This window comes from Parasteatoda tepidariorum, chromosome 4 (assembly GCF_982258835.1).
Source record: "Parasteatoda tepidariorum strain Cologne lab strain chromosome 4, Ptep-v5.0, whole genome shotgun sequence".
Lineage (NCBI taxonomy): Eukaryota > Metazoa > Arthropoda > Arachnida > Araneae > Theridiidae > Parasteatoda > Parasteatoda tepidariorum.
In genome coordinates this window covers 15,679,211-15,707,158 of record NC_141758.1, presented here as the reverse complement: position 1 = coordinate 15,707,158, position 27,948 = coordinate 15,679,211, and the positions used below count along the sequence as shown (strand labels likewise).

General features: G+C 33.8%; 1 protein-coding gene across 1 annotated transcript in view; it reads left to right on the top strand.

Moving 5' to 3' along the window:
- Positions 1-6,663, top strand: part of LOC107455072 (putative inorganic phosphate cotransporter) — a 38,451-nt gene extending 31,788 nt beyond the window's left edge. Inside the window, exons 9-11 of the mRNA XM_021145937.4 lie at positions 1,592-1,747; positions 3,654-3,739; positions 6,316-6,663. Of these exons, the coding sequence (XP_021001596.3) occupies positions 1,592-1,747; positions 3,654-3,739; positions 6,316-6,525 (452 nt within the window). The 3' untranslated portion in view covers positions 6,526-6,663. The remainder of the gene's footprint in view (positions 1-1,591; positions 1,748-3,653; positions 3,740-6,315) is intronic.
- Positions 6,664-27,948: the final 21,285 nt, after the last annotated feature.

Genomic DNA, 27,948 nt, shown 5'->3' with positions numbered 1-27,948 from the left:
ATGACCACCTTTAGTCCTCAAAACTGCTAGCATCCCCCGTGGCATTGATTCCACCAGGTGCTGATAGGTAGTCTGATGTATCTGGTACCAAGCGCTCATCAACTGGTCCTGCAATCTCCTTACATTGCGAAGGGGTAGCGTGGCAGCATGAATTTGGTTTTTCAAGTAGGACCACAAATGTTCTATTGGATTAAGGTCAGGTGAATTTGGGGGCCAAGACATGACTTGAAAGTCACTGGAATGTTCCTCGAACCAATCCATGACGATTCGACCCTTATGACATGGTGCATTTTCCTGTTGGTAAACACCATCTCCCGCAGGAAAAACTGTTGCCATGAATGTGTGAACCTGGTCTGCAACTATGTTCAAGCAGCTTACAGACGTCAGGGATTGTTGTATGAGGATTATGGGTCCCAATGTGCCAACACCTCCTAGAAAAGAGTAGGCCTCTGCACGGGTTACCATAACTATCCTTTAGTAGTCCAAACGTAATGACATATATCGTATTTTCAACCACTGCGCAGCTTAATACCCCGAACGTAATGACGTCTTTCTTATTTTTCATCAACTGCGCAGTTAACTTCGTCACATCGGACTACTAAATTGATCCGTGCTGAGGCCTTCATACTTCTAGGAGGTGTTGAATGTGCCCCATGAAAACATTGTTCCTGGGCGAGAAACCATGAAAACCTGGGCGAGCCCATTATTATAGATGGAGGGTGGTCATAATGTAATGGCTCTTCGGTATAATAAGCTTCGTTTTCTATATTTGTTTACGCTAAATTGAATAAGATTATAATACTGTTCCGAATTTGTAAATATGTGCTTAGTTTTGTAAATATTCCCTAGTTACGAGGCTAAATGTCTCAGACTGACAGTAAATAAGCAGTTTAATATGAAACTTTCCAAAAAAGTCCCGGAATTCTAATGTAATTTAGAGAAAAAAATAAAGCATACATTTCTAACACATTTTTGCCGACCAGGCGATAATCTTGTGTATGGTACTTGGAGACTATTTTGGCGACAAAGTTAAGTTTTGGAAAATTTGAATTTGGAAGCTAATATTTACTGAGTCATACGAGAATTTTCAGGAAACATCTCTAAATTTCCTCGCCAAGCTGTATATACAAGAATATACCTCGTCAGATAGTAGATAGTATTAGTCTGCTTGAAATAGATTTCTGATTTGCGAGTTCGTTGAAACCGCTTTGGAATGAAAAGTCTATATAGTACACTGCTATTTAATTTGTAATTGAGTACTAGAAATAGCTGTATATTTTGGAAGATTCTGCTATTACATTTTTAAGAATTTAGAACTGTTTCATTCGTCTCCAAATGAAACGAACCCCTGTGCTAATCCCAATACATAAGTCAATAGAAACAAATAGTTCGAAGTAAGAGTTTTTATATATAAAAAAGTACTTCTTTTGGCACGTACTTGTGTAGACACTTTTTAACTACTTATTGTTAATTTTACTCTACCAAATTGTGAAAACATTATTAGTTGGTAACTTATAAAGACAAATAATTTTTCTTTTAGGAATGTTTGAATTATGCCGAATTAAATGATTTGTGATTAATTATTTCTTAGGTATGTCGGGACCACCTATTTGTTTACTAGCCGTGACGCAATCTGGTTGTCGCCCTGAACTCATAGTTGCGTTATTGTCAATTGGATTGGGAATTGATGGATGCGTATTTTCAGGTTATAACATAACCGCTGTTGATATGACTCCTAATTTTTCTGGTAAGTTCAAATGAATGAACGATTAATTGATTGAATGAATGAATGAATATGTGGACGGATGTGTGAATGAATGGATGAATGAATGAATGAATGAATGAATGGTTGGATGAATAAATGAATGAATAAGTGGATTGATGTGTGAATGAATAGATGGATGAATGAATGAATGAATATGTGGAAAGATGTGTGAGCAAATGAATGAATATGTGGAAGGATGTGTGAATAAATGAATGAATAGATGGAAGGGTGGATGGATAAATGAATAAATTAATGAATGAATATATGGATGGATGTGTGAATGAATAAATGGATGGGTGGGTGAATGAATGAATGTGTGAATGAATGAATGAAGGAAGCATTTTTAGGTAGAAATTTGTATGAAACGTTAAAAATAATTAAAACTTATTATTGGTTTTATTGTTTGTACAATTTCAGATTTAAAACCCTAGCAGACCTTCATACATTGTTTTAAATTAGTACTAGGAGCCTTCGCTCCCTGCTCGCTGGCGCTTGCCAACCCCCGGAAATGCTTTCGCAGGTCATTTCGGATTGCTTCGCAATCCGATGCTCGCTTTGCTCGCTTATTGGATATGTTCTTAACGTCTAGCTCTTGTATACTTTTTTGAACACTTTTCACTGTAGAAAGTTATAAACCTGTGCATTTCAGTATTAATTTGAAATTGCCAACAGTTCACATATTTTTTTTTAATCACACTATTCTAAATTTTAGTTGTTGAGAAAAGTAACTGTTGTAAGTTTTGTTTTTAAGTCTTTCCCACCTGAGGGCTAAAGCCATGTGTTGTAAAACAATATGAAATAGTACTGAACGCCTGATGTAAAGCATCGGCTTCGATGAAGATAGTTTTGTGAGAATTTTTTGATAATTCGGTGAGAATTCACCCGATTAGACATATGATGCTCACTACGTGCTCTTGCTCGCCGAAGCCTATCAATTAAAACGTATTAGCGTTTTATTTAATATAGATTAGTCATATGATGCTCACTATGTGCTCTTGCGCGCCGAAGCCTATAAATTAGAAATGAAAACCGTTGCCAACGCGAGAAACAATATATCATCGGTTTTATTGATACATACGTACGTATTAGCGTTTTATATAATACTAGGAGGCTCCACCCCCTGCTCGCTAACGCTCGCCAACACTCGAGAATTGCTATGCAATCCTATGTGGTTCACGCCGTGAACCATGGCTCGCTGCGCTCGCTCGCCAATGAACACAATGTTCTAGCACAAAGACATAATATATTATCATCAAAGACATAGTATTTTATCATCAAAGACATAGTATTGTACTTATGTAGAAGAATTCTACCAATGTTCTTATTGGCTTTTAAAAAAGTATATTAGCATGGTGAAAAAATCAAAACATTAGCTAAATAAGAAATATATTAGCAAAATAAATTATCAAATATTGCTTCACTAATATTCTGCATTTTAAAGCGTGAAAATTCAATGCATAAATAAACGCGAAATATAAAAAAATTCAATGCATTCAATACAAACACTTAAACGTTTTTTAGACGTTTAGGTAGCTCCTTGTAGAAAAATATCAATTCAACAGCGGCCTTTTAAAGCATTCTCACTTCAATTAATTAATTAATTCCTAATTGAGTTTAAATTAAATATTGTCATGTTTTTAGTGCATGAATCTTAATTGAACAACCTGATAATGCTCACTCTGGTTATTGTTATCTGGTTGCTCACTACGTGCTCTTGCGCGCCGAATCCAATCAATTAAAAATGAAAACTGTTGCCAGCGCGAGAAAAGAAATATCATCGGTTTTATTGATACATACATACGTACGTATTAGCGTTTTATATAATAAGATAGAAGATAACATTTAAAAAGCTTTATCAAATATATTTTTAATTGTTTAATCTCTTTAGGAACTATTTATGGCATAGCAAATACAATCGGTAGCATATCTGGCGTTATAGCGCCAATGGTGGTAGCCTATTTCCTACATGGTGGAGTAAGTTACATTTCTTTTTCTCTTATAGTTTCAATGTTCAGAGCTTAAATGTTAATCCCACATTTTGTTAAAACAACATGTGAGGTTAACAGGGATGTAAGATACGCTAAAAAAGTAAAAGGATATCTGGTCATGAAGTGTGCTAAAAAATCATATTTATCTAAACAGTTTATTTTTAAAAGTCACAGACGGTCAGACCTTGTACTATGAAGAATCATTAAAAGTAATAAAAGGTTAGATCCTGCTGTTTGAAAAAGTAATTAAAAATTATTTTGATCTTATGAAAATTATTCAGACAAATATTTATGCTAAAAGAAATATTACCTCTTATGAATTTTATGGCAATTGTTTAAAAATTTACATATTACACAATCACATGTGAACGATATTGAACTTATGTTTAACTGAACTGTTGAAAAAAAACACGCGAAGAAAAAATCGAAACTTTTTAAAAATCAAGATAAATAAATGAATTTTCTTTTAATTTACCCAAAATCAATTTTTTAGATAAGTTACATAGTTAATTAAAAGAATATGCGAATGAATTTAAATTATAGGTTTTCTACGTCAGAAATACTCTCGAAACAATTCACTGGGGATAAGACATTATGCGAGTGCGTGAGTGATATATAGTTCTTTTCTTATAATGGTGTTTCACAATTTAAATATTTTTAACTGACATATTTTTTTAAAATTAATTTAAATTGTTACGTTAAAATACGAAATATAATTTTATTTCATAACCGTCGTTGAAAGGATTTCTGTCGTTAAAATGTTAAATTGGAAAGTTAAAGCGGCGCGTTTTCAAAGATTTGTATCGAAGTTTCACTACCAGTTTTTTAATTAAGAAGGATGCTGGTCAGCAGTAACACCACTGAGAAGTGCACCACGTGACGAATTGTGTCCATTAAATGCCGTTAAGCTGATATTCGGACTTTCTTTTTTTAAGGGATACTAAATAGGTTAGGAGATCTTGTAAGCATTATTAAAAAAATAAAAAAAAAATTCGAAGGACTTAGAAAACATATTAAGAAGGTTCAAAATATGCTTTTAGTTGTATAATTTCAATGTAGGTTAATGGAAAATTAGTCTGTGGTAGTTTGAAGTAAATTGGACCGGTTATAAAACTGTACTACGCTCTTGCAAGCTAAATACGGCGCTGCGACACATAGATCAATGCGCGGATATCGGTTTAGTACGGCTCTCGTAAACATTGGTTATGTATGGGTGCCGGTTAAATACTGCAACGTGCTAACAAATCATGGCGCGAATTTAGGCTAAATATGGTGCTCCTATGCACCGGGTATCGCGTAAATGCCGGCTAAATATGGCGCTTATAACGAAAGGGTTGAGTATCGAAATTTTCAGCAATGCATTGCAGTAAACAAAATCACTCTTATTGGTTATAGGATCCATGGGACCGGGATAGCCTACTTTGCAGGGCACTGTTCTTACGATCGTGGGAACGAGAGTTTGTATCCAGCCACTCGATGACTCCTCGTGCTGTAAATGGTGATTGGTGCACGTTAATCTGTCCGGTCACAAAGTCCATAATGTTCCCATAACAAATTATACCTCTAGGGGTACAAAATTGGGGATTGTTCTCTCATTCAGTTCAAAATTGCGATCTGTGGATGAATGAATGGTGCATGAATTGGTCGGTCCTATAAAACGGATGTGACGTATGGATGGGGCAGAACTCTTGGCCATAGATGGCGCCACTGTGAAACAAGAGCAATCGCACCCCTCGCCTTAATGACGACAGCTACTACAACATAGGAACCAAAAATCGTGTTGGTGACAATTCAGAATAGAGCCAGGATAGCCTGGTCGGTAGAGCGCTGGGCTCATGTCCAAGAGTTCGTGGGTTCGATCCCCGCCTGCCGAAGACTCCCAATGTAGAAAATGGTGACTGATGCACGCTAAATCTGTCAAATCAGTACCCCCAGAGGTATTTATTGTTATGGGAACAAGTCCTCCATGTTCCCATAAAAATCAATACCTCTGGGGGTGCTGATCCAGGATTTCCTTGTCTTCTGTATTGATTCAAAATTACAAAGCTGCGGAGTTGAACATTAATAGTCGTAAACCCAAAAAATTGGGTCTGCTGTTCAACGACGGTTACAATAATTCAGAATGGCAAGGCCGGAATACCCTGGTTGGTAGGGCACTGGCCCCATGTGCAAGGGGTCGTGGGTTCGATCCCTGCCGGCCGAAGACTCCTCGTGTAGTAACTGGTGACTGATGCACGTTAAATCTGTCGAGTCGCAATGTCTTCCATGTTCCATAACAAGTCATACCTCAGGAGGTACTGATCCAGGAATTTCCTTGTCTTCTAGATTGGTTCAAAATTACAAGGCTAGGAAGTTGAACATTAGTAGTCGTTAATCCAAAATTGGGTCGGCTGTTCAACGGTTATAAAATAAAAATAAAATTCAGAATAGCAATCGCCTGCACACGTTCGCTTTAGCTATTAAAAACTAGATTTTCAACTTGATAATTCTCCTTTTCTAGTAATTTTTCTAACCATTTCACTGCAAAAACAATTTATTTATTAATATTAATTTCTTTTTCAGAACACAACAGCAAATTGGAGCAAAATATTCTACACTACTGTGGCTATTTATTTCATTTGTTCAGCCGCATTTCTTGCTTTTGGATCTGCTGAATTGCAACTGTGGAATTCAGGAAAAATAGAAGAAAAGAAGGAAAAGGACAAAGAAACAAATATCTCTAATCCTGTTATAAACCATAGAATATCAATTTCGGAAACGTTCAAGTGCTGATGACTGTATTGTGATACTTGGTTGAGTTGCCTACATGTGGATCCCTACTTCATCAGCATAGTTGCCAACCCGGAAGTCCAAGATTCTCTGAATATTTTTAAATAAGAACCAAATAACAATAAAGTTAAAATCAAATAATTTTGTTCGCACTTACAAACTTTTTAAAATTAATAAGTTTTGTATATATATTTAAGTTGTTTGTATTTAGTGGAAAAAATCATTCTAAATTTAATTTAATAATTCAGTAATGAAGTGTTAAATCAGGAATTTAACTACCAATCTAAAATTCTTAAATAAAAACGTTTCGAAAAATTAATACAAGTTGAGATATATGTAGCAGTCAACTTATGAAGAAGGTTGATTCATTTTTTTTCATTCCTCATATGATGTTATTCTTATTTATTCAATGGAAGTTATGTTGTTGTTTACATAAGATCACACTTTCTAGATGCCAACTTGATCCGCTTAGTAAAGAAATATTTTCTTGTGGTAACGAAAATTAAATGAATTTTAGTGGAGGATTTTTGAGTTCAAGTAATATTTCCACCACTACGTATCGAAAATTCAAAGAATCATATGAAATGTTATGAAAGTATCATATGTTTATATTTCAACACAGCGGTTCCCCGATTTCTTTCAGCAACTGAACACTTAATGATCACAATTCTTATAACGGAAATCAGTATTCAAAAATAAAGCTTATTTGCAATTCTGAAGAGATTAACCAAATATACTACTAATTATTTTGAATATATTTAATCTTAAGAACGAGATTTTTTTCCATCGTTTTATCAATGATAGTTTTGAAATAAGATTTATAATCAATTAAAGAACTTTCTGAATGTACCAGAAAAGTGAAATTTTTCGAGTTGCTATAATCAAGGTGAAAAGAAAAAAGTGGTAACCGAAATTTCAAATAAATTTTATAATAGATTCATTCGAAGGGCGATGAATTATTATTTGCCTTATTTTATTTAGCGCTCTCTAATTTGAATTAAAAATCTTGTAAGCATATTCAAAATTAGCGTCGATTATTTATGGCAACATAAAAGTAAAAGCAATGACATGACATTTAACGGTACCCATATTGATGCCATCACATTAATGTTATTTGGCCTGATTTTTAAATACCTCCGAAAATGTCACACACTTCCACTAAGATCTTCAGTTAAATTAGCAGGGCTGGTATGGCCTAATGTAGTTTTGGTTTAGTTTTTTCGGATATACATGGAATGGTTACCAGGAAATCATATTTCTTCATTGATGAATTTTATTTTAAATTGAAAAAGTTTGAGGGGAAATATTGATGCGTGTTTTTTTAGAAATCGGTATCTTTATCATTACTTGAAATGTATTTGAAGAAATTAATTTCTTAAAAATAATAGAAATATTAAATAAGTAATAGATCATTGATTAGATAAAATTTTGATTACAGGTTCAATAATTGGATGAAGTAAATATTAACACTCAAAGTCCATGCAACCTTTCCACAATATTCAAAACCTTTTGGGAACCGCTGCTTTAACGTATAAATCTTCATTTTTAGAGTCTAAATCTTAAATTGCTTTACTTAATGACAAATTGATAATTCAAACATATATATAAAATATACATTAATTACATAGTTATGCATTCAAATGTTAAACAAGCTTAATTTTCAGAAAATACTTAATATCTTGTATCTTGTACACAACCACTTTGTAAAATATTTCCCAACGACCATACTTGTTGGCAGCTATGTGCTCACACATTTCATATTTATAACAAATTAAAATAAAGATATATGTTATTAAGTTTTATTTAACATGACTCTGAAATTTTATTTAAAAAATTCACTATTGTATACACCTTAAGAAATCAGATTAATTCCCGAATGAATTACAACTTGTTGTATAAATGATATATTAACCCGTTTTGTCCCGAATTTATTTACTGAAATGATACAAAAAGTGGTTTTATGAAAAAAGTGGTATAATATATTATCGAAATTAATTGGTTTTTCTACTGTTAGGGCATTCAAAAAGTCTTTGATAGATCGAAAAGTACTTCTCTTTCTCTTCTCTTTATTTAACTAAAACTGGGTGCCTGGGCCGCGCAGCGGCCCCTAACCCATTCATCATGAAGTATTTACAAGTTGAATTAAAAAACATTTTGAATTATGCAGCATTTAGGTAGCATTACAGAAGATCAAGCATATTTGCTTGATAAATTAAACATGATTTGATATTTAATATAAGTCATGATTTATGCAATAATCAGAAATTTTCGTGAATATAAAAAGAACAATTGATATTTAAGCATTAATTGGTATTAAATTCGATGCAATCATAGGTTGTGATTAAAATATGAATTAAATTAATATATAAACAATTACAATTGATATTTTAGCATTGAATGGAATTTAAATTTGATGCATTCATAAGTTGTGATAAATTATGAGTAAAATTAGAATATATACAAATGCGATTGACAATTTAGCATTGAATAAAGTTAGAATTGTGTAATTTTAAGTTGTAAAACAAATATAACATGAAATATGATAAATTTACAGAAGTTTTGTTTAATATTGGTGTCGTCATCTATCGGATACAGTTTGCAATTTAATTGAGCTGTTTTACTTTTTTCATTGAAGAAGAGTTTGATAATCTACATATTACTTTAATGCAAGAGTTCAGAATGAATAGTCCGGAATTGGGCATGACTATGACATTATGGAGCATTATCTCTAATGATTCCTTGCAGTAATTGGAGTACCTCTTCATTCTTTATGAGTTCTTGCAGTTCTTTTATTATTATGACAAGTCTGCGAGCCATACCGGCTGTTGTTGTGGAAATCGGGCGAGAGCCCTTCCTAGTGGGACGGGCTATGCACCCAGTGTAGTTTGCGGTGTGGGATTCACTACAATTGCAACATTTTGGTGGAGTGTGTCTGTCCTTTCTGCATTCATGGGAGCGATGATTGCCAGCGCATTTCACACATCTTGAGGCAGCGTTGCATGATCTTTGAGTGTGGTGGAATGCTTGACAATTAAAACATTGAATTGGTCCACGACCCCCCCCTAAATCTCTCTATTCTGACTGGAATACTTTGAATAGTGGTGATGGAGTTAATTTGATGATTTTGCACTGTATTTTTAAGAATTATGAGAAAAAGTGGGAGGAGCCTATAGGCCTCGCCCACTTTTCTCTTAAACTGTATGACTTTATGAGTTGTAATGCCTGTTTTTGCCAGTTGATGGGAGATCTCATCTGTTTTGTATTCTGTTGATAGTCCACGGAGTAATACTTTAATATGTATGGTTGGATGTGCTTGTGCAGAGGTTGTGGGTGTGTCTGTTTCTTCATTGGGAACTTCCATGGGTGGAGCTATGTCGGAGTTGACTATTGTTTCAGATAGTAGCAAGGAGGTGGCGGCATCTATTGGTGAAGAAGAGGTGCTTTCTGTAATCATGATTTGTGTATCCTCAATATTTTTGGCTTTGTTTTGCTTTTTCTTCTTCCTTTTTCGCTTTTTTGTAGGAGGCTCTGCATTATTTTTAGCTGTATTTTCTGTATCGGTTGTCATTTCGCTTTTCTGCTCTAAATTTTGGCCTGCATCTTGAGTTTCCATAAGTTGAGTTTTGAGTTGCGAGCAATCCTGGAGCTCTTTCGCTGTTGTTTCAATTTCTTCGTTGGTCATCCTTATCATTTCCATCCATTCTTCATATAACTTTCGTTCACCTGGACTCATGCTTTCCACGTTTACCGTTGGTTCTCGTGAAGTCTTTTCGGTTTGGCATTTTCCGCCACGTGGATGATTTTGATATGTAGCCATATTGCGTGATTTGAATTCTGTGGATTCCTCATCCGTCGTAGAGTCACTGAGGTTTTGACGCCCGGTAGGCGTGCTTGTCTTTCCACCACGTCCGCAACGTCGAAGACTCATTTTGCAGTACAAAAGGATTAAACATCAATAACTCAAAACATCAAAATTTTTTCCTCGTCAGGAACATCAAATGGGCTGACCGGAATCGTCAAGGATCTGACTTCCACAATACAAAAACTACATCCAAACTTCGAATAAAGCTTTTCATCCAAATCTAACGGTCAGACATCAGAATTTTTCGAAAAGTACTTGCTCCTCATAATTCTAAATCTAATCAGGAATAACTAAATCATTGTGGTATCTGAGAATCTTTTAATTCACCCAGATAAATGAAAATATTGAAAAAACTTTCCCACCGCAATGAATGTCCTTGAAAAAAGGAACTGTCCTATATATATGACGCTGGGCGTTAACCGGTTAACCACTTGAGAGTTAGTTTCAGCTTCGTGCGAATTTTGAGCTGCAGGTTTTTCTTTATCATAGAAGAAACAAAAAAGAAAAAAAGGAAAAAGCATCGTAGAAAGGGACCAACTCGAATAGTATAACTCGTAGACCCCGGGCAAAGATTTACATGTTTTTTATTTTTTTATTTTTCCATCTTGAAATCAATTTGGTGCCTCGGCGATTGTATTTCGCGTGGAGATCACGATACGGAAATATCCCCATTAAAAATGCGAAAGAATGACTTTGACCAAACTTCTTTCGCTGTTATTAATAATAGCTCGGTAATGTGATAAATTTACTTAAAGTATTCATTTTAAATGGCTTATTTGGTTATTATTAGTATTGACAGGTTATTATTAATAATAATCGATTATTCACACTGTAACATATACATGCTAGAGCGTATGAGGTCAATACAATGACCTACGGAACAGTTAGTGCACCATATCCAGCAGCAAGAGTTTTGCTTCAATTGTCAAGACACGAGAACTATCCTTTAGCATGTCATGTGTTAGAAGGAGACTTCTATGTGGATGATGTTTTGAGCCCAGCAGTTGTCCTTGAGAGAAACAAATGAACTGCAATCGGAGTTATCAAAGACTCAGTACAGAAATTCTCATGCATAAATGGTATAGCAAATAAAAACTGATACCAGGGCTTGACAGAAGCTACAACGTTGAGGAGGAAACAAAATCACTATGTGTCATATGGAATTCAACCAGTGACCACTTGCTTTCTAAATTCAGATGGAAAGTACGGTCCTCCCACGAAGAAATCAGTGCTTTCAACATCTGTACGTATATTTGACCCCCTCGGACTTTCAGGTACAGCTGCAAAGAAAGCTAAAATATTTCTGAAGGAACTGTAGTATATAAAATTAGACTGTAATGATCCGCTTGCTCAAGAAGCGCAGCAGTGGCTAAATTTCGTCGAATCTTTGCCAGTAATAAACAATGTGAGTGTTCAGCGATGTATCCTATTAGAAAAATCAGTGCACATGGAGTTTCATGGTCTTTCTGACGCCTCTGAATCTACTTATAAATACTTCATTTATACACACAGTTATAAAATTCGTTTACCCAAAGATTATTCCAAGCAAAATGTAGCTCTAAATAATTATTTATAATTTATTATTATTTTTGTGAAAACCTTTCAAAAAAGTTTTAATTTTAAACTATATGATTTAATAAATCATTTTAACAAATGTAATTTTAAATAAATAAAAAAAAAATTCTTCTTTTTACGTGACAAATGTTGAGAGAGAAATGAGGTAGTTCAAATCTTAGCAACTACCGTTTCAGAAAATAAAATATGTTTAATATAAATTTTAAATTTGTTGATACTTTGATCATTACGGGAGCGCTAATGTATTTAGTAAAGGTATCTGACAGCAACACATTTGGCTGGTGGATACTGAAAATAAAAAAGGAAAATATATCTGTACATTGTCGAACTCATTGAAATGGTTAGAAAAAGCTTATCATTTTTCCTAAATTTTTATTTAATTGTGATTGTAATTAGTAATGAAGAGGACTTTTTGTGAATTCAGAAGAATGGTTGATAAGAATTCTTCTTTCAGAACTGAAAATTTCTTCTGTTCTCGTATCGCTATTAAAAAGGTTTCATTCATTCTCGGAATCCACTTTCCATCGTAAAGTAGATAAAAAAAACTACTCAACTTTCTGCGAAATTCTAATAAGTTGGTAGAGAATTGAAGAGTAAACCATGTTGAATTAGAAAAAATTACGCCCCCTCTTTTTAGAAAATAAGAAGAAAAAATAGAATAAAATATATTTAATACAAATTTTGATTTCGAATTCACACTACACTTGAAGCTTACCGAGGGCACATAATAAAAGTATCTGACAGTAATACATTTGGCTGGTGGATACTGAAAATAAAAAGAAGGAAAATATATCTGAATATTGTCTATTTCATTGAAATGTCAAGAAAGTTATTTATTTCTCTTTTTCATTTTCATTTTCAAAATTGTGGTAGTAATTAATAATAGAATGGACTTTTTTTATTTCAGAGAGAGAGAGATTAAATTCGAATAAATTTAAAATAATTATACTAAATAATTATACTAGGATTAAAATAATTATACTAGGCGAGAAAGATTCAAATTTAATTTCTTCTTACATAAGTTATAATGAATGAGTGATCATGATAAAGAAAATTGTATTAAAAGAGTTTGAACCGTGTCCCCAGTCGTGTTACAAGGAATTCCAAAAAACTACGAGGCATGCAAATGAAACTCACGTACAATTTGTTTGGAGATTTCTGTATCGTAATCTGTGGCAGGATAATTGCCAAGTCTTGGCTACTTCCGGGCAGCGCCCCGCAGGAAATTAAAAAAAAAGAAAGAAAGGGACAAAGTTGGAAAACTCGAAACCACCCCTGAGCAAACATCTACATGTTTTTTTTTTTTTTTTAATTTGCCAGTTTAAAACCTATTTGGCGATTGCAGTTGGAGAAACAGATAAAAATACGGAAATATCCCCCAATTTGCATCGCGTTTGACAAATAGCCTTGTTTATTATTTAAAATTACTAGAAGTGACTAATGTCGAGAAAATGAAGTAACGTATTGTATCAGATAAACTGTTTCAAACATTAGACAAAGAAACCGTATTTAAACAATCAGGAAGTTGGTTTTATCCCGTAACCTTGAAAAAAGAAGCAGATTTCTTCTTTGTGTCAAGGGGTAAACCATTAACGGAGAATTATAGTCAAAAATATTCTAATTCGAGAAATGTTACTGCACTTAGGTGGTGTATTTTCATCTTTTTGGCACTCGTATGATCGGTGTTTGGCGGCGCACTTAACACATCTTGATGGTGAATTACATGATCTTTGACTGTGTCCATATTCTTGGCAGTTGTGACACTGGATTGGATTTTGCCCGCCTCGGAACCTTTCAATACTGACCGGGATACTTTGAATATTGGTGATAGAGAAAATTTGTCGATTAACATCTGTTTCTGTGAGAATTGTGAGAAAAAGTGGGAGGAGCCTGTAGGTCCCGCCCACTTTTCTCTTAAACTGAATTACCTTTTGCGTTATGATGTCTGACTTTGCCAGTTCCTGGGAGATATGATCAGTATAGAATCCAACTGGAAGACCACGAATAAGAACTTTTATATGCTTAATTGGTTGAACTTTTGCTGGAGTTTTGGGTGGATCTACAGTTGAACTGGAATCCTCCTTGGGTGGAGCTAAGTCAGTATCAGATATAGATTCAGATGGTTGTAAGGAGGTGGCGGTATCTATCGGTGAAAAATGTTTACTATTTGTGGTCATGATTAGATTTGCTTCAGCTTTTTTGACATTCTTTTTCTTCTTCTTCAAAGGGGGTTCAGCAATATTTTTGGTTGAGCTTTCTGAATCTCTGATTGACTCATTCCCCGTCTGCTCCAAAAGTTGGCCGCCTTCATAAGTTTCCATATCAATGACATCAATTGGTGTTGTCGGTATTTCGGGCCTATTTGGCACAGGCATGAGAGACTGCTCCAAATGATTTAGTTTCTCAAGTAGTTCTTTATTTTTCCTTTCATCTTCTTTAATTCTCCTTCCCATGTCTGCTAACTTTTCAGCCATTTTGGTTTCAAAATCCGAGCATTCCTCATCCGTCGTTGAACCACGTGCACGTCTTTCGGTCAGCCGCTTTCCGCCTCGTCCGTGTTGGTGATACGTAGCCATTGTTGCGTGATTGCGAATATTAACTTCAGCAGTGATGTTAACGTAAATTGAAAGCTACTATATCGGGCAGAATCATTTAACTTAACTTGCATCTACTTATACTCTTTAGTTGATTCAGAATTAGAAAAACATACATGATTGCAAGAGTATGAAGTAGGTATTACTCACTCAAAAGACACCAATGAAAATCCGAAAGTTCTCGCATAACCTTGACCGTATGACATCAAGTTGACCGCCAAAATTCACATTCTCGGACACCAGACTCCCATTCCTCATGAAAAAAAATATTGTTCGTTCTTTTATAGAACACGATGTCTTACGTCACATTGATTAACTGATCACTTCTCTTCACTTCCATCCTGGAGAGGAATCTGCAAAAGACTAAAACACTAAAGTTTATAACTTGAAATTACTTATTTCCACAGTAATATAACTTAGAACAAACTGTGTGCGTCATACAGGACGATTTATTTAAAATTTGGACTATATTTTGTTAATATATTTATGCGTTTGCAGCAGACATTAGGTAGATGCATATGATTATTTTAATTGATCCGAGTCAAACTAAAATTTTCAGAATACTTTAAAGGGAGGGAGTGTATGATACAGTTAAGACGTATGAGGTCAAAACCATAACCTACGGAACAGTTAGTGAACCATATCTAGCAGCACGGGTTTTGCTTCATTTGTCAAGAGACGAGAACTATCCTTTACCATCTCATGTGTTAGAAGGGGACTTCTATATGGATGACGTTTTGAGTCCCGCAGTCACCTTGGGAGAAACAAAAGAACTGCAATCGGAGTTATGAAATTCTCAGTACAGAAATGCTACTGCATAAATGAAAATAAAAATTGAAGCCTGAATTGACAAAAACTACAACTTTGAGGAGGAAACAAAATCACTAAGTGTCATATGGAATTTAACCAGTGACCACTAGCTTTCTAAATTCAGATGGAAAGTATGGTCCTCCCACGAAGAAATCAGTGCTTTCAACATTTGTACGTATATTTGACCCCCTCGGACTTTCAGGTACAGTTGCAAAGAAAGCTAAAATATTTCTGCAGGAACTGTAGTATATAAAATTAGACTGTAATGATCCGCTTGCTGAAGAAGCGCAACAGTGGCTAAATTTCGTCGAATCTTTGTCAGCAATAAACAATGTGAATGTTCAGCGATGTATCCTAATAGAAAAATCAGTGCGCATAGAGCTTCATAGTCTTTTTGACGCTTCTGAATCTACTTATAAATATTTCAGCTATGCACAGTTATAAAATTCGTTTATCCGAAGATTATTCTGTGCAAAAATTAGGTTTAAATAATTATTTATAATTTATAATTATTTTTGTGAAAAAGTTTCAAAAAAGTTTAAATTTTAAAGTATATGATTCATTAAATTATTTTAACAAAGGTAATTTTAAATAAATAAAAAAAAAAATACTTCTTCCTTTTACGTGACAAATGTCGAGATAGAAATGAGGTAGTTCAAATTTTTGAAACTACCGTTTCAGAAAATAAAATATATTTTATATAAGTTTTAATTTTATGTAACATTGATGGAGAAACTCTCAATATATAATTAAAAAAGGTATCTGACAGCAATAAAGTTGAATGGTGGATACTGAAAATTAGAAAAAAAAGGAAAGTAGTTTTGTATATTGTCTAACTCATAGAAATAACTAGAAAAAGTTTATCATTTTTATAAAATTGTGATAGTATTTAACAATTTAAAGTACTTTTTGTGAGTTCAGAAGAATGGTAGATAAGTATTCTTCTTTCAGATCTGAAAATTTCTTATGTTCTCGTTTCGCTCTTGATCAAACTTCTCAACAATTAAAATGCGGTTCAATTCGGGTTCATTTCGGGCCTATTTGGCACAGGCATGAGAGACTGCTCCAAATGATTTAGTTTCTCAAGTAGTTCTTTATTTTTCCTTTCATCTTCTTTAATTCTCCTTCCCATGTCTGCTAACTTTTCAGCCATTTTGGTTTCAAAATCCGAGCATTCCTCATCCGTCGTTGAACCACGTGCACGTCTTTCGGTCAGCCGCTTTCCGCCACGTCCGTGTTGGTGATACGTAGCCATTGTTGCGTGATTGCGAATATTAACTTCAGCAGTGATGTTAACGTAAATTGAAAGCTACTATATCGGGCAGAATCATTTAACTTAACTTGCATCTACTTATACTCTTTAGTTGATTCAGAATTAGAAAAATATACATGATTGCAAGAGTATGAAATAGCTATTACTCACTCAAAAGACACCAATGAAAATCCGAAAGTTCTCGCATAACCTGGACCGCATGACATCAAGTTGACAGCCAAAATTCACATTCGCGGACACCAGACTCCCATTCCTCATGAAAAAAAAATTGTTCGTTCTTTTATAGAACACGATGTCTTACGTCACATTGATTAACTGATCACTTCTCTTCACTTCCATCCTGGAGAGGAATCTGCAAAATACTAAAACACTAAACTTTATAACTTGAAATTACTTATTTCCACAGTAATATTAGAATATAACTTAGAACAAACTGTGTGCGTCATACAGGACGATTTATTTAAAATTTGGACAATATTTTGTTAATATATTTATGCGTTTGCAGCAGACATTAGATAGATGCATATAATTATTGTAATTGATCCGAGTCAAACTAAAATTTTCAGAATACTTTTAAGGGAAGGAGTGTATGATACAGTTAAGACGTATGAGGTCAAAACCATAACCTACGGAACAGTTAGTGCACCATATCTAGCAGCACGGGTTTTGCTTCATTTGTCAAGAGACGAGAACTATCCTTTAGCATCTCATGTGTTAGAAAGAGACTTACTTCTATATGGATGATGTTTTGAGCCCTGCAGCCACCTTGGGAGAAACAAAAGAACTGCTTTCGGAGTTATGAAATGCTCAGTACAGAAATGCTACTGCATAAATGGTATAGGAATTAAACATTGAAACCTGAATTGACAAAAACTACAACTTTGAGGGAGAAACAAAAGCACTATGTGTCATATGGAATTCAACCAGTGACCTCTTGCTTTCTAAATTCAGATGGAAAGTATGGTCCTCCCACGAAGAAATCAGTGCTTTCAACATTTGTACGTATATTTGACCCCCTCGGACTTTCAGGTACAGCTGCAAAGAAAGCTAAAATATTTCTGCAGGAACTGTAGTATACATACCTGCCAACTCTTCCGGAAGATTTTATTTTCATATTTAAAGTGGTAGTAATTATATACTATTTTTTCTTTTATAATCTTAATTTTTGAATGATATTGATCACCACTATTCTTACAAAAATTAAGCACATATATTAATATGCGTTACTATCATGGTTGCCAAATTAAGTTTTCTCAAATACAACGTATTTGTTTGCTTAAAATTGAAGTTTTAATTCCATTTTAATACCACTGGGAAAAATAATAATGGACGGGATTAAAAGTTGGCAGGTATGAGTATATAAAATTAGACTGTAATGATCCACTTGCTGAAGAAGCACAGCAGTGGCTAAATTTCGTCGAATCTTTGTCAGCAATAAACAATGTGAATGTTCAGCGATGTATCCTAATAGAAAAATCAGTGCGCATAGAGTTTCATAGTCTTTTTGACGCTTCTGAATCTACTTATGAATATTTCAGCTATGCACAGTTATAAAATTCGTTTATCCAAAGATTATTGTGTGCAAAAGTTAGGTTTAAAAAATTATTTATAATTATTTTTGTGAAAAATTTTTAAAAAAATTTTGAATTTTAAAGTATATGATTCATTAAATCATTGTAATAAAATATAATAAATTTTAAATCAATAAAAAAAAATACTTCTTCCTTTTACGTGACAAATGTCGAGATAGAAATGAGGAAGCTCAAGTTTTTGAAACTACCGTTTCAGAAAATAAAATATATTTTATATAAGTTTTAATTTTATGTAACATTGATGGAGAAACTCTCAATATATAATTAAAAAAGGTATCTGACAGCAATAAAGTTGAATGGTCGATACTGAAAATTAGAAAAAAAAGGAAAGTAGTGTTGTATATTGTCTAACTCATAGAAATAACTAGAAAAAGTTTATCATTTTTATAAAATTGTGATAGTAATTAACAATTTAAAGTAATTTTTGTGAGTTCAGTAGAATGGTAGATAAGTATTCCTCTTTCAGATCTGAAAATTTCTTATGTTCTCGTTTCGCTCTTGATCAAACTTCTCAACAATTAAAATGCGGTTCAATTATAAACACAACTGTAAATAATTAGGTCTGTCTAAAAGTACTGTTCTCGAAAAGACACGCATCCTTATCAGATACGCAAAAGACGCATTTATTCACGAATTACAATTCTTTTTTTTATTTCGCAATGCATTAGGTTTTTGACCGGAAATTTGGATATTTTTTCGTCGCTTATTTCAAATTCGCAATCAGTTTCACTTTACAAGATACAGTTTTTATGCAATTCAATTCTATATTTCGATTTAGAATTTCTTTAAAATTTAATTTGTGTGCATATTAAGAGTTCCCACTTCTCTGCTACGGAGAAAGTGGTAGGAAGAAGGAGATAAAACATTTACGATGTGATAAATTATGTTAGTTTGTAACGAAAAAAATAATCGATATTACTTTTTTCCATAACAAACAAATATTGTTGTTTTCATAGGTACCATTTATCACGCTGAAGTCGTGTTCCTTACAAGAAATGTGCAGCGACGTCACAGGCAACTAAAATGTAAAAAGTGGTAGAGGATTTATTTATTTATTATTTGTTTAAAACACAATGAGATACAAATTGTTCCTTTTGAAATTTAAGGAAAATTATTAGCCAAATTCACTTTCAATAGTAAGCTATGCCTATGCCTATGTGGGGTGGGTATCTAAGTGTCGGCCCCGAAGGGGCCCTAACTCATTCATCTCAATGGGAAAGTTCTTAAAATATTGCCTAAGCAGATCTGAGGTAGATGTTGTAAATCAGTTGGGGCAGGAGATCGTCCGTGGTTGAGGTGGGCTTGAGGGTGATATTCCGTTGGCTAGGTCTTGAGTGTTGGAATGAGAGAAGTAAGCAGCTGGATTACTGCTTCATCTTTGAGTAACTCCTGAAGTTCTTTGAAGACCTTCAGGAACCTAGTGGCGTTCGATATGGAGTCATTTGGTCTGTTCTGTGAAGCTCGATGATTTCTCTTAGGCCGGGCACTACATCCTGTAAAACAGGCTGGGTGGGCGTCTTTACAGTTGGCACACGTCGCTGGGAGGGAGAGAGGCTTCGTGCAGAGATAAGTGAAGTGGGCTCCGGCACACTTCATGCAGGCAGGTTCGTTGGGGCAGGATTTCTGCGTATGCTCAAACTTCTGGCACTTATAGCATTGAATAGCTAAGCGCCCTCCATGAAATTTCTCAATCTTTACTGGAAGAGTAAGGAGAGTCTTCACGTCGATGAATTCCCGATGTTCTGGGGAGTCTGGGAGTATCACTAGAAACAGGGGGAGGAGCTTGTAGCCGTCGCCACGCCTCTTTCTAAGTTGCTCAATTTTGATTGGGCGAAGTCCATTCGCCTCGATGTCGTTCCGGAGACTGTCCGTCGGGTGGTCTACGGTGAGTCCTCGCACGAGAAATCTGAGTTTTCTCGGCGGAATTGAAGGAGTTTTCGGTGGAGAAGGCTCCATCGGAACTGGTACTGCAGGGATGGTCGCTGGTGGGGTTTCGGGGCTAGCGGGAGAAGGCACCTTGGGAACACTGGCTTTATGGTTCTTTTTCTTCCTCTTCCTTGGCCTTTTTGCAGGGGAAGTCATTGAATCAGGCTCCTTTTCTTTGCTAGTCTCAGGTGTCTCGGTGATGGGAACTAATTCAACCTCAGGTGAATTTGGAGTTTCAGCACAAGAAGACTCAGGCACGATTTCGACTTCCGGGGGTAAAACCTCTTCCATCGGTTCGGGCTTTGCTGGGTGATCGGCACTTGGTGTCTCAGTGGATCTGTCGCTGTCCTTGGGAGGGATTCCTAGGCTCGGCTTTTCTTTGGATTCCCGTTGTCGAAGGTAGTACAGGTACCTGGCATGAGTTGCAAAATCCTGGAATGAGTTGCAGGCAGCGTTTGCAATTTTCAGGAAGTGCTCGTAGTGGGGTCCAAGTCGGTCGGTGTCGAGGAACTTGCTCAGGATAGAGTTCGCTTCATTCAGTTCTTCAATGGACAAATGCATGACGAATTCAGAGAGATTTCCATTATACACTCGTTCTTTCGGTGGAAGATACTTCGCGGGAATTCCGCAGGTCTCTATGATTTGCTCAAGGGAGATGGTCGCATCGTGTCCGCGGACGGTAGGCAAAACCTTGCCGCCGCGTCCTTTCCGGTGATATGGCATGTTCGCACAGAGCTAGACTTAATACGTCCGCACTCTGTAAAGGCAGTGAGGTTCAATAGTAAGCTAGAAATAAAAACGGTTCCGCTATCTGCAAAATTCTAATAAATTGGTAGCGAATTGAAGAGTAAACCACGTTGAAGTAGGAAAATTACGCCCACTCTTTAAAAGTGTAGCCGCGAGACTACAGTAATAATGTTGCATTTCCTAAGTAACTTTATATTTTCAATATGTCAAATTACAGTAAAATGAAAAAACTTAACCAAAAATACCTTTAATTTTGATTTTACTAGAAAGAATTTTTTTCCAAGCTGAGCAAGTTGGCATTTCTGGTAATCTAAAAAAAAATATGCTATAAAATTTGAAAACTTTTATCTCTTGAAAATTTGAAAATTTTTATCACTTGTTAAAATTTTAAATTTTAATCGTCACCACTTTTTGCTATTTTAGTCGCCCCTAGCAAACCTGGAAATGCATGCTATTAAAAAAAAACATATTTTGTAATAAATAATGATTTATAATAGACTCACGATTAACATTTAATGCATAAAATGTTGGGTTTTAACTTTATTCTTTTTGCATTTTGTTTTGGTAGCCGGAAAATAAAAACTCTGAGTAACATATGAACTAATGATCGGAATTCTGAGTAACATATGAACTTATTATCGGAGTTCAGAACTGATTTTAATGATTCAAGGGCCAACACTTAAATTTGCATTAATTAATTGCACTCATTAATTAGTGCAGCAGACAGTATTTTTAGAAACAAAATCAGTCATATAACCACACACTTTTTTTAAGGTTTCTTTTCCATCAAATTCGAATTCTGTCCTATTCCCATAGCATGGTCAGGAGAGCGATCAAAAGTTTATTTCTCTTAATTGAAATTAGACTTTTTGCGTGTTTCGCAATATATCGACGAATTTTCAAGCTCATTGAAACATTTCATTCACAGTTTTAAAATTCATTTACCCAAAGATAATTCTATGCAAAAAGCAGCTTTAAATATTTATTTACAATTTATCATTATTTTTTGTGAAAACGTTTCAAAATATTTTGAATTTTAAGGTATATGAATTATTAAATCATTTTAAGAAATGTAATTTTAAATAAATAAAAAAATACTGCTCCTTTTACGTGACAAATGTTGAGGTAGAAATGAGGTAGTTCAAATTTCAGAAACTACCGTTTCAGAAAATAAAATATATTTAATATGATATTTAATTTCGTGTGACTATTGTTTTGATTCATCTTCCAAGCATATAAAAAAGGTATCTAGCATCAATACAATTTGCTGGTGGATACTGAAAAAAAAGAGGAAGATTTTTCTGAATATTGCATATTTCTTTGATATGGATAGATAAAGTTATAGTAATTGATAATAAAAAGAACTTCTTATGAGTTCAGAAGATTGGTTGATAAGTCTGAAAATGTCTTCTGTTTTCGCATCGCTCTTGAACAGGCTTCTCAGCAATTGAAATGTGGTTTAATTATAAGCACAGATATAGATAATTAGGTCTGTCTGAAAGTTCTGTTTGCGAAAAGACACACATCATTTTCAGATATACAAAAGGTGCATTTATTCACGCTATAATGAATTACAATTTTTTTTCACGCTATAATGAATTACAATTTTTTTTAATTATTTTTAAATGCATTAGGATTTTGACCGGAAATTTGGATATTTCTTCGCCGCTGAACTCAAATTCGCAATCGATTTCACTGTACAAGATACAGTTTTATTGCAATTTAATTATATATTTCTATCCAGAATTTTTTAAAATTTCATTTGTGTGCCTACTAAGAGTTCCCACTTCTCCGCTACGTAAAAAGTGGTAGGAAGAAGGAAATAATAAAATTGTATTTACGTTGTGATGAATTATGTTACTTTGCCGTGGAAAAAGTAATCGATATTACTTTTTTCAATAACAAACAAATATTATTAATTCAAAGGTACCATAGGTAAGTCATCATACGTAAGTACAAAGGTAAATCACGTGTTGCTTACAAAATATAGGCCGCGACATCACAGGCAACTAAAATGTAAAAAGTGGTAGAAATTTATTTATTATTTGTTAATATGAGTTACATTTAAAAGTGTTCTTGCTGAAATTTTAAGGGAAAAAATTCTCGGAACCAACTTTCAATAGTAAACTAGAAATAAAATTTTATGAAATGGTATAAAATTACTAATAAAATGGTTGCGAATTTAAGAGTAAACCATGTTGAATTAGGATAATAACGCACACTCTTCAAAAGTGTCACCATGAGGCAACAGGAATAATGTTGCATTTCTAACGATACTTTATATTTTTTAATAAGTCAAATTCGTGTCTTGAAATTTGAGCTGGGCACCTGGGCCGCTTAGTGGCCCCTATCCCATCCATCTTCTTCCTCATATATGTTGTAGAACTTTAAGGTCAGCAGTCTATGTGGTGGCTGTTAGCGGGATTCAAGCACCTTTTGCTTGAGTAAATAATAATAATGGGAGTTATAAGAGGCAGGCTTGCTCTAAACTATGTGCGGCTTTGAATGTAGATTGATGGTCAACTAGGGGAAACGCTTGATCAAGTTGTCAGTATTGTTGTTGAATCTGATGCTGTAGGTGGATCTGTGATTTGTTATTTATTTTGAGGGTTGTGATATGAGGGTTTCGGATGTAAAGTGAGCAGATATTGGTCTTAAATTTATGTCTTTTTTTTCAAAATTTAATATCTGGATGAAGTACACTTCACTGCATTTTAGGGGCTTGTCGTAGAAATCTGCATTTAATTTGCAAATATACTGTGATAGGATCAGGATCTTCAGGTCTTTGTAGATATTTGTATTTCTGATGAACTATCTGGCACGGGTGATTTTTCTGAGTATCTTATTCCGGAATGGTTGTCCAGGCAGGTGAGGAATATGTGAGAATTGGTCTGATCATTGACGTACACAGTAGTTTTCTTAGTTTCTGCGTGTTTCGCAATATATCGACTAATTTTCAAGCTCATCGAAACATTTTATACACAGTTATAAAAATAATTTACCCAAAGATTATTCTATACAAAAAGTAGCTTTAAGTAATTATTTATAATTTATTATTTTTGTGAAAACGATTAAAAAAAACTTGAATTTTAAGGCCTATGAATGAGACTTAGACTTAGACTGAGGGTGTTTACGGAGTACCTGTCCGCGAAGTGGACACTCCACTCCTTCAACTGAGAGCCTTCCCGTGGGCGCCTGGCGTAATGTCTTTAGGTTAAAAAAGACTGAAGTTGTAGGTGAGATGGCTAGATAGTCGGCATGATGGTGCAGTGATGATCACTATGACTTGTTCTCAGGAAGCAAAGATTTGAGAAGCTTAACTAGCTCCTCTTTCTGTATAGTTCTTGCAGCTCACGGAAGATCTTCAGAAATCTATTGGCTTTATCGGTAGCACTCCAGTGCTGTGTTTTCTTCTGAGGTGGCTCTCTCCTTGGCCTAGCACCACAGCCTGAAAAGCAGGCCGGGTGCGCTCCATTGCAGTTAATGCAGGTGGCGGGAAGACTTCTGGGTTTGGAGCATTCGTATGAAAAATGAGCTCCCGCACACTTCATGCATGCAGGATCATCTGAACTGTTCTTTTGGGTGTGTTAAAATTTTTGGCAACGATAACATCGTTCCGAGACTATAACATCATTACTCATTCCGAGAATGGAATTTCAGAGTGGTTGTATAACAATAAACGAAAAACAATCTGACTCTAAAATATATTTATATTTTGATACCGTTGAAATTCGCTTGCGCAAGGATTATTAGGCTTTTATATATTTATTGTAATTATTTATATGTAGTGGTGGTCAAACTCATTTATAATTATCATTATAATTCAAAAAGTTAATTGGAATAACATGAGTATTGCTACCACTTTAAATATGAAAATGAAATCCTCCGGAAAATCCGGAAGAGTTGGCGGCAGTTGGCTATACGTTACATATCGGTACCAAAGCTCGTCTCAAGGCATTAAACAAAAGTATCTGACAGTAATACATTAGGCTTGTGATACTGATAAAAAAAAAGGGAAATATTTCTGAATTTAGTCTATCTCATTGAAATGGTTAGTAAAAATTTATTATTTTTATAAAATTGTGATAGTAATTAATAAGGAAAAGGACCTTTTGTGATTTGAGAAGAATGGTTGATAAGTATTCTTCTTTTAGATCTGAAAAATTTTTCTATTCTCGCATCGCTCTTAAACAGGTTTCTTAACAATTAAAAATGTTTTCAACTACAAACATAAATAATTAGGACTGTCTAAAAATTCTGTTCGCGAAAAATCACGTATCATTTTAAGACATGAAAAAGGTGAATTTATTCAATTTTTTTTATTATTTTCTGATGCATTAGGTTTTTGACCGGAAGTTTAGATAGTTTTTCGTTGCTGAATTCAAATTCGCCATCGGTTTCACTCTACAACATGCAGTTTTTATGCAATTTAATAATATATTTCAATTTTGAATTTTTTTAAAATTTAAATTGTGTGCCTATTAAGAGATCCCACTTCTCTGCTACATAGAAAGTGGTAGGAAGAAGGAGATAATACATTTACGTTTTCGATGCGATAAATTATGCTAGTTTGTCATGGAAAAATAAAATCTTTTTCCAAACTAAACCAAATTATTATTTTTATTTCATAGGTGTCATTTATCAGGCTGAAATAGTGTTCCTAACAAAAGATATGCAGTGACGTCACAGGTAATTAAAACGTAAAAAGTTTTCGAAATTTTATTTATTTATTATTTTTTAAATAATTCTATGAGTTACTTTTCAAATTGTTCTTGTTTCTTGTTAAAAATTGAAGGAAAATCCTTCTCGGAATCCACTTTCCATCGTAAATTAGATATAAAAACTTCTCCGCTTTCTGCAAAATTCTAATAAATTGGTTGTGAATTGAAGAGTAAACCCAGGGATGCCAATTGCACCACTTTATGAAATAGTTCTAATAAGAGTGGTAGCGAATTGTATCGCAAAATTCATTAAAGAAGGATAGTTACGCCTTTATTTTTGATAGAGTAACCAGTAGATTGATGCATACCTGCCAACTTTTAATCCTATCAAGGATGATTTTCCCCAGTGGTAGTAAATTTAAATTTAAAATGCAATATTAGGTAGTAACATTTGCTGTGTTTTGAACAAGCTTATCCGGATTACTACTATAGTATTACATATTAATATGTATGCTTATTTTTTTAAAAAATAGTGGTGGATTAAAAATATTATAAATTAAGTTTATAAATGCAAATAATATATCGAAAACACATATTTTACTACCACTTTAAATATAGAAATAAAATTTTACGTCAACTGCGTAAGAGTTGGCAGGTATGTTTATGCTTTAACGTTGCGTTGTATATGATACTTATATATTTTGATATTTAGTGGTGAAAAATTGCTTAAAAGGAAAATACTAAACTAAAAGTAACTTAAATTTCTCTACCACTAGAATATACTATTTTACAAAGCGGAGCAAGTTGGCATCCCTGTAAACCAAGTTGAATTAGGAAAATTACACTCTTCCTTTAAACGTGTCACCGCGAGACAACAGTAACAATGTTGCATTTCTTTCGACACTTGATACTTTCAATATGTCAAATTACAAAAATATGACAAAAAAGTTAACTAGAAATAACTTTAATTTTGATTTTATTAGAAAGCACTTTTTTACGAAGCTGAGCAAGTTGGCATTTCTGGTAAACTAAAAAAATATGCTATAAAATATGCAAATTTTTATCTCACTTATTAAAATTCCAAATTTTAATCGCCACCACTTTTTTCTATTTAAGCCGCATAAACCTAGAAATGCATGCTATTTAAAAAAAAAAAACATATTTTGTAATAAATATTTATTTATAACAGGCTCATGATTAGCATTTAATGCATGAAGTGTTTAGTTTTATCTTTATTCTGTTTGTATTTTGTTTCTGTTGCAAAAAAAAAAAAAAAAAAAAAAAAAAAAACTCTGAATAACATATGAACTAATGATCGGATTTAGAGTTCAGAGCCGATTTTAATAATTCAAGGGACAAAACTTAAATTTGCGTTAATTAATTGCACTCATTAATTAGTGCAGCAGACAATATTTTAAGAAACAAAATCAGCCACATGACAGCAAATTTTTTATTAAGTTTCTCTTCTGTTAAATTCGAATTTTTTCTTATTCCCATAGTATTCCCACGAGAGCGATCAAAAGTTTAGTTCTCTTAGTTTTTCTTTTAGATTTTGCATGTGTCGCAATATCTCAATGGATCTTCTAGCTCAGTGTTTCCCAAAGTGCGGTACGCGTACCCTCAGGGGTACGGGGATAGTTTAGCGGGGGTACGCGTTCTTATGTAAGATATCTTGCAACGAACGAAAATTTCAAAAAAATTGATATAAAAACAAAGCTAGCCATGAAAATTTACGATTGCGTATTTTTCTATAGCTATATTTCTGAAGAGTTAACGGTTAATAATTAGTTGTGACAGCAGCCAGTTGTGATTTTTAACTTTTGTGCAATTTTTTGTAAATTAAAAAAATACATTCATTTTTTTATTGGTGGTACACAGCGTTACGAAATATTTAGAAAGGGTACACAAAAGTCATAAGTTTGGGAAACACTGTTCTAGCTCATCAAAACATTTTATACACAGTTATAAAATTTTTGTTTACCCAAAGATGCCAAAAGTAGCTTTAAATAATTATTTGTAATTTATTATTATTTCTGTGAATACGTTTCAAAACATTTTGAATTTTAAGATACATGAACTATTAAATCATTTTAAGAAATGTAATTTTAAATAAATAAGAAAAATACTGCTTCCATTTACTTGACAAATGTTGAGATAGAAATGAGACAGTTCAAATTTTAAAAACCACCGTTTCAAAAAATAAAATATATTTAACAAATAGTTTAATTTAGTTACGAAATTGTAATTCTTCAATTCCTATATTCCATTTAATAAAGGTATCTAAAGGCAATAAATTTTCCTGACAGATACTGATAATAAAAAGAAAAGGAAAATGGTACGGTTTATTAATTTTTCTTTTTTAATTTTCTTTTTAAAAATTGTGATA